Here is an 8,323-nt window from a genome sequence, read left to right as displayed (position 1 = left end):
GCCACTGGGTCCCTCACACCGTTTACCTTTAGAAGCGCAGAAGGATGGCAGAGATGTCCCTTTGTCGTTGTCGGAGGAGGAGGAGGAGGAGGAGGAGGAGGGAGGGAGATGGGCATTGAGTGTCTAAGTGGGGGTCTAATCCCCGGCGCCTTATATTTCCAGTAGAGCCGCCTGTTCCCCAGCGCCTGTTTTCTCGGCTTCCCCGGAGCCGGCCACCTGCATCCCGTTGCCAGGCGAGGCTGGGTCCCTGACGTCTCCTCTCTCCCCGTCGCTCTCGTTGGCCTGCTTGGCCCCGGGCTCGTTGTGGGTCTTCTGGTGCTTGTTGAGGTGATCGCTGCGGGTGAAGCGCTTGTTACACAGGAGGCAGGTGAACTTCTTCTCCCTGGTGTGCGTGCGAACGTGTCTCTCCAGCTCGTCCGACCTGGTGAACCTCTTCCCGCAGAAGAGCCAATTGCACACGAAAGGCCTTTCCCCCGTGTGCCACCTCAGGTGAGCTTTCAGGTGAGAGGCTTTGCCGTAGACTTTACCGCAGCCCGGGATGTGGCAGCTGTGGACCGCTCGCTTCCTCACGTTCACCCCCGACACCCCCAACCTCTCAATCTCCTGGCAATTGGGGCAATCGCAGGTGGCTCTGCCCGTCCCACCTCCGTACGAGGACCGGCTGGGGGACTTGAGGCCCAGCGGGTTCTCCATCAGACCACTGTTGGCCGGTGCTTTGGGCTTGAACATTTCCTGCGAGATCATGTGTTGGCTGGAGGGCAGGAGGGGCGAGGGGGAGCCCAGACCCACCGGGGAATAGTGGTTTAGGGATCCAAAGTCGGAGCCGTAGCCGGACAGTTGGGCGTTGATCGGGGATTGGGATGACACCGGCTGGAAGGAAGCCTGAAGCCCATCGGCCTGACCGGGAGCACTGAGCCAGTTGCTGTTGGAGTGCATGTCCCACCAGGAGGTGGTGGCGTTGGTGGAACCGGTGGAGATGCCGTGGTGGATGCCGGTCTTGTACCAGGAGCCGTACGGGTGCCCCATGTCCAGGGAGGGGTAGACTCCGTGCAGGCAGTCTGAGGGCGGGTGGCCCTTGGACACCAGGAGAGATGGGTCCTGGGCTCCTGAGGCAGGCGGGAAGGAGTGAGAGAAGGGGCCGTAATCGTTCCCGTAGCCCGCGGAGCTCTGCGGGTTCGGGGACGTGGACATCAAGCCGTTCCCGCAGCCCACCCCCACCCCGGCGTAGCCGTCAGCCATCCCCTCGGGTCCTCTGCTCTTGGCGGCCATCAGCTCCGAGCCGGGACTGTAGGAGTTCTTCCCGGGATTGACGTTGGGTTTTCCCGGCGTGGAGGGGTCTCGGAGCGGGCTGGAGCCCCCGAATTTATTGCAGGTGGCGGTCAACATGGCCAACGGGCTGGAGCCAAACCTGGCGTCCTCCTGCGATCGGGGGGAAAAAAGAACGGAATTGGGTTGATTTTAACTCCATAATGAAACGCAAGATAGGAATGCGTGGGTCGGTTTGGAATTTCCCGTGGCCCGTCCCTCCCCCCCTCCCTCCGGGGGTCACCGATCCACCCCCACCCTAGAATTTCAAAGCAAAATTCCTGTAGCTCAGTGGTTAGAGCCCTCGCCTCGCAAGCGAAAGGACCGGGCGGGTCAGTCAGGTCAGGGCGAGACCTTGGGCAAGTTTCCTTACTCCTTACACACACACGCACACACACACACAGACACGCACACACACACAGACACGCACACACAGACAGACACGCACACACGCCCCTGTTTACCAGCAGTCAGTAGGAACCCATTTGTTAGTTGAGTGGCGGATCGCTTTCCGGGGGTAATAATCCCTCCCCCCAAAAAATAATAAGAAGAATTCGGTCACTCGATCCACGACTGTTTTGTGGGACACTGCTGTGCGCAATTGGCTGCTGTGTTTCACCCACAAAACGCACAGCCACTACGGTATATTCTGTGAAGCACTTTGGGACGTCTCAATGACGTGATCAGGCCCTGTATCAAGTCCAAGGTTTATTATCATTTTAAGTCTCGAAATGCTGGATATTCCCCGTGAAACCTTAAAAGTTTGTGCAAAGCTTTAAGAACAGGATTTTAAAGGAGTTTTTTTTTAAAAAAAAATTTGCGATGCGAATAATTATAACTGCACGAAAATGGATCACATCAAACAGTCGGAATCTGAACCCCTCAAACAGTCCTCCAGAGACTTTTAAACTAAGAGTCATCCTTACGTTTGATATAGCGCCTTTCACGTCGGGAAGGCATCTCAAAGCGCTTCGCTGGATAAACTAAAGTGTAGTGGCTGTGTGTTTTGAAGGCAGAGTTAAAAGATTTTTTTTCCAAAAAAAAAACCCCAGAATCGGTCCGTTTCCGTCACTGATTTCGGTTTCGGACGGTTCGGGTATGAAATATCGTCGTGTTTTTCACTCTCCACCACAGTGTGACACTTTGTGTGAAAAAAAAACACTTTGCCGGTTTCTGTGTCAAAAACGCTGAGTTTTAGCCTCCGACTGAACCGGAAAAAGCTATTATGATTTTTTTAATATTTTATAATAATATTCCTCGCATTTGACCCGGCGCCTCATCACCTCTTCGAGACGTCTCAAAGCGCGTCACAGGGTATACTGTAAAGTGTAGTGACTGTGTATTTTGTGGGTGAAACACGGCAGCCAATTGCGCACAGCAGCGTCCCCACGAACAGTCATGGATTTAGTGACCAATTTTTTTTTGAGGGATTATTAACCCCGGAAAGCGATCCGATAATCAACTAACAACCGGGTTCCTCCTGACTGCTGGTAAACAGCAGCGTATGTGTGTGTGTGCGTGTGCGTGTGTGGAGTAAGGAAACTTGCCTAAGGTTTCGCCCTGGCCGCCCGGGAATCGAACCCGGGTCCCTCGCTTGCGAGGCGAGGGCTCGAACCGCTGAGCCACAGGACCCCATAATCCCGAATTTTAATTCTGTAAACCCGAACTGCGCGGTTTGTGAAGCTTTGTGACAGGTTTAGAACATTACACGACTAATCGGTTACTCGCTGACACCAACACGGACACAGTCACAGTTTTCTTTTAGGAAATAACATTATGGGAAACAGTATATAGATAGTTTGGGACATATGTGCTTGCGACCGCCTGGAAGGTAGAAGGCAAACTAGATGGACTTTAAGTCTTTTCTGGTCTCGTATTTCTTAGGTTCTTATGTCATTCGTCAGATTACTTTCTCTTTATACATCTTCCCACGAGTTCCCCTTCAACTCCAGATTCCTCCATTCCCACCTCCGCCTCCTTATCCCCAACCCTCTCCTCCTCTGGATCGCCCTTTCCCAGGACCTTAAGACAGTGAGATAATATTTAATTGGATAATTTAATTTAATAATCGTCACGTTCGATGCAGCGCCTTTCACGTCGGGAGGATGTCTCAAAGCGCTAAACAGATTAATAATAATATTAATAATAATCCTTGCATTTGATATAGCGCCTTATGTTGTTGAGATGCCTCGTGGATTGAGTGACCAAATTATTATTATTATTTTTGAAGGGATTATTACGGCGAGAAATCGATTCGACAACTGACAAACAACTGGATTCCCACTTACTGCGAAACGTTGGGGAAGTCTCCTCACTCCCCTCTGTTTATCAGCAGAAAGTGGGAACCCGGTTGTTAGTCGATTGGCGGATCGCTTTCCGGGGGTAATAATCCCCTTCCAAAAAAAATTTAGTCACTTCAATCCATAACTGTTTGTGGGGGAGACGCTGCTGTGCACAATTGGCTGCCGCGTTTCGCCCACAAAATACACAGTCACTACACTTTACGGTGTATCCCGGGAAGCGCTTTGAGACGTCTTGAAGACATGATCAGGCGCTGTATCAAATGCGAGGATTATTATTATTATTAAACACACAGTCCGTACTTTACGGTAAATCCCGTGAAGCGCTTTGAGACGTCCTCTCAATGTAAAAGGCGCTGTGTCAATTATTATTGATATTATTATTATTATATTGGATTATTATTATTATTATTATTAAAACAAGTATCTGTTGGAATCAAAACGCGTAAAAATCCATTTATCGTTGCACAAAAAACTTGTGGGTCGACACAAATAGAAGCAGCAGTTCAATTCTAAAATAAATGCAATCGGAAACGTTTTTATAATTTACATTTCGAAATGTTTCTTTTTCCCCCCAATTTGAATTTGAATTCTACGTTGTTCCGAATTCGTTTGTCGGGTGTTGGGAGGAACGGGTTCTTTTTATGGGACGAGGACCAGCGAAAGCGAAAGCTTTTTGCGCACTTCGCTGAGCTCCCACACCCGCAGATTTCGCCGCAAATGTACATCGGATGGAACAAAGTGGAGATTGAAGGACAAGTGAGATATTCCATCTTAAACGATCCGGTGGTGTAAGTGAGACAAGTGCGAGTGTGGGTGGGGATGGAGTGAATGTGAGAGAGCGATCCAGAGAGAGAGAGAGACTGAGTGTGTAACTAACTCTCAAAAGTTTAGAATAAACACTAAGTTTAATTTACAGTTCCATCAGAGCTCAACTAAGGCAAAGGGAGAGACAGAGAGACTCAGAGATGAAGCAAAGTGCAGATGTTTCCCCCACCCCCACACTTTCTACCCAAAAAAAAACAAGTTAAAATCTTTTCTTTTTGGTGGGGGGGTTGTCAAGAAAATTGGGGGAATTAAAAAAAAATGCAGTTCACTCTGTCTTAGTGAAGCTCTAACTTTTCCCCTGAGCTCCACACATTAAATTGGGTGAAAAACAGCCACAAGTGCCCTTTAGATGTTAAAACATTTAAGTCTGATTTGCCTCCAAAGGAGTGGAGATATATTTAGATATATTGGGGGTGTTGGGGGAGAGGTAGAAGGAGGAAAAGAAGAGATAGGGGAAGGGGAGGGGGGGGATGATGAAAGTTTCTTACCTCCAACATCGAGGCTGCCATCTCCAGCTTCTCCTACCAACTGCTCAAAAGGTTTTGCAAAGTTTAGGGAAGGGATGGGAAGAGTTGGAGAGAGGGAGGGAGAGAGGGAGTGTGTGTGTCACAGGCACCCAATGAAACTCTGTGGAGGTGCCAACCAACTCACTCAATGTCCAGCCTCTGTTTCTTCCAAGCAATGTGTTTAAATGGCATTTATTGGCCATTTAAACCCAAGTAAAATCACCCCCAAAACTTTTATCAGCCTCCACACAGCCCTGTCAGAGAGAGAGAGAGAGAGGCAGAGATGTGTGTGTGTGTATATATACATATATATATACAGAGAGAGAGAGAGGGGGTGAAGGAGTGAGGGGGGAGAAGGTTATGGATGGATAAAAGGTGTGTAAACTAAATTGAAATGAGATACACTTAGTTCGCAAACCCCAAGTTAGTTTTTCAGTCGCAATACAAAGAATTTTCAACGGTGCAATTTAAAAATGTATATCTGTATATTAACTATTTCATCTTGTTTATTATTAAATATTTATTATTAAAATTCCTTCTCCAAACGCCTTTCCTCGCACACAGCATAATGATCATAATCATAATAATAATAATAATAATCTTTGCAATTGATACAGTGCCTTATCCCGTCTCAAAGCGCTTCACGGAATATACTGTAAAGTGAATTGACTGTCTATATTTTGTGGGTGAAACTCGGCAGCCGATTGCGCACAGCAGTGTCCCCACAAACAGCCGTGGATTGTGTGACCAAATTTGAGTGAAAATCTTTGTATTTTGACGGAAACAAACTTTTGATGTGTTAAATGTCTCTCATTTCTATTTCGCTAAACTCCTGCTCAATCCTCCCTCTGTATGGGACTGCTCCAGCCATAAATTGTATTAATAATAATAATAATAATCCTCGCATTTGATACGGCGCCTTTTACATCAGGAGAACATCTCAAAGTATTTCACAGGACTCGCTGTTAAGTGTAGTGACTGTGTATTTATTTGTAGGCGAACGTGGCAGCCCCATTTGCGCACAGCGACATCCCACAAACCAAATTACAATAGAATACAAAATTCCATTTGTCTAGCACCTTTCACATCGGGAGGACGTCCCTCTCGAAGGCAGACAGCGCAGACTGAAGTGTAGTGACTGTGTGTGGGCCTTTTGCGTCCGACAGGATCAAAGAGATGAAGATTTCATAGCTTGTGCCAATGGAAACCAAATTTCAATCGCGGCGCTTAAGGAAATAATTTAAATTATTAATCCCTGCATTTAATTTAGATCTTTATCGCTTCCCAGTAATTACAGTTTGGGTGTAGTGACTGTGGGTTTGTATTACCAGCACAACAACCAGCTTGTCCACAACCAGCCAGGAAGCGAACGATAATAATAATCCTTGCATTTGATACAACGCTGAGACATCTCAAACCGCTTGACAGAATTTACTGTAAAATGGATCGACTGTGTATTTTGTGGTCGAATGATCAATTTAACTGGAGGATTGACGGTGAGAGCACAGAGAGAAACTCCCTGTTCTTTTCCAATAGCTTCATGGGATCTTTAACATCCAACCTGAACAGGGCAGAGTGAAAGCACTTGGCGCTATAATGTCTCACTTAATACCTCATCTGAAGGAACAGGACAACACAGCCCTGACACCGCACTGGCGTCAGAATAATTCTCATACATAAATATATATATATCAATTATACTGTGTGTGTGTGTATACATAAATTATAAATTGGCTGTCGCGTTTCGTCCACAAAATATACAGTCAATTCACGTTACAGTATCGTTTGCGAAGCGCTTTGAGACGTCTCGAAGACGTGTTAAGGCTCTACATCAAACGCGAGGATTATTATTACAAATGTAAATCGTTGTTGTTGCAGCAAAGTGCAATTAACCCGTTAAATCCCGGAGAATCCAGTCGTTTCGGCTTTTTAGACACATTGATCTGAATTGAGCGAACTCTTAACATCTCAGTCTCCCTCTCTCTCTCTCTCTCTCTCCTCACTCTTTCTGTCTCTCCTCCTCTCGGGTGCTTGTGAGCGATTTGCCACGGGGAATAATTCACACTCCCCCCCAAAAAAAGCACAACACAGGGTGTGTGTGTGGGAGGGGGGCGGGGGGGGGTGTTGGGGGCAATTTTCTACCTGATCTGGGATACTTCGCAATATCACAGAAATTTCCTTCCTCCAAACCCAGTGCTTTGGCTGTGAGCAGCAACACAGGGGAGTGTGTGTGTGTGTGTGTGTGTGGGGGGGGGGGGTGGGGGGGAGTGTGTGTGTGGGTGGGGGGGAGTGTGTGTGTGTAGGGGTGGCGGGGCGTGAGTGTGAGTGTGTGAGCCACTGAAAATAACATTGAAATGAATATGGTTTGCAATGCAGTCAGTTGCATACGTCTTAACAGTGAATATTATTATTATTATTATTATTATTATTATTATTTATTTATGTATAGAGGGGTATTCACAATTCTGAGTGGAGCAATAAGAGATCTGGAGGTTTTGCTTGGTGGGGAGGGTTAGTTTTATACTGGATTTGGGACATTATTAATAATATTTAACTCGTAAACCTAGTTAGAGCTTCAAAATCTGTCCTTTCATTTTCAAATTATTATTATTATTTATTATGAATCAAATCCGAACAGCATGTCGGTACACAGACGGTTTTATTTAAAAAGATCACGCAGTTTTTTTTGCAAGAATGAAATTGCATTTGATGCAATAATTTGCTGCGTCTTCTTTCAATTCAATTATTTTATTTAAATGAAATGAATTTCAAAACGAAAGTGCATAATTCGATGCATTTTAAACCGAGTGGATTTCTGAACGGTTTCAACTGTTTGGGTTAGATTTAACTTTAGTTGCTTGTTGTTTTTAGTTATATATTATATATGTATATATTTACTGGAAGATGTGAAGGAATGTTAGTCTTGTTTTTAATTGCAACGAAAATTAAAGCTCAATGATATAACAATTTGTTTTGGAGGAGGGTTGAAGAGTTAAAGCATTTAATTCATATTTTATTTAAATCGCCAAAAAGGCTTATTTCGGTCTTTATTTTTGAGCAAACTCCCCAGAGAAATTATTTTAAAAGCACAGAGATTTTTGTGTACATATTTTTTGTGACAATTATGTTCAAACAAGGACTCTCTCATTGTTCCTGTGTTTTTGACCCAAATCTGTACTTGTTTTTAAAATACTTTGTATTCCACCGATTTGATATTTTAAAAAATAGTAATATTTCAGTATGTGTTACTGTCCAGTGGTGATTTTTATTTAAATGGAAATTAATAATAATAATAATAATAAACATTTGATATGTTTATCATGTCTTTGAGCCGTCTCAAAGTGCTTCAGAACGTACTGTAAAGTGTATTGACTGCATATATGG

At 45.3% G+C, this 8,323-nt stretch overlaps 1 protein-coding gene across 1 annotated transcript; it reads right to left on the bottom strand.

Annotated features, from left to right (window-relative positions):
- Window positions 1-150: 150 nt before the first annotated feature.
- Window positions 151-4,943, bottom strand: sp7 (Sp7 transcription factor). Its single transcript, XM_007911558.2, has 2 exons — window positions 4,922-4,943; window positions 151-1,419 (listed from the first exon to the last, which is right to left on the bottom strand). The coding sequence occupies exons 1-2, from the start codon at window positions 4,940-4,942 to the stop codon at window positions 151-153; spliced, it is 1,290 nt and encodes a 429-aa protein (XP_007909749.1). The 5' UTR covers window position 4,943.
- Between the last annotated feature and the right edge of the window lie 3,380 nt (window positions 4,944-8,323).

This window comes from Callorhinchus milii, unplaced genomic scaffold (assembly GCF_018977255.1).
Source record: "Callorhinchus milii isolate IMCB2004 unplaced genomic scaffold, IMCB_Cmil_1.0 Scaffold27, whole genome shotgun sequence".
Classification (NCBI taxonomy): Eukaryota; Metazoa; Chordata; class Chondrichthyes; order Chimaeriformes; family Callorhinchidae; genus Callorhinchus; species Callorhinchus milii.
Note: the sequence above shows the minus strand (reverse complement) of the source record. Positions and strands in the feature narration are given on the sequence as shown.

What these genes read in the sequence shown, in the direction of transcription:
- sp7 (XM_007911558.2), bottom strand. Translation starts at nt 4,942, where the DNA reads ATGGCAGCCTCGATGTTGGAG. An exon ending in TGGCAGCCTCGATGTTGGAG is followed by an intron (nt 1,420 to 4,921) that starts GTAAGAAACTTT and finishes CCCCGATCGCAG; the next exon opens with GAGGACGCCAGGTTTGGCTC.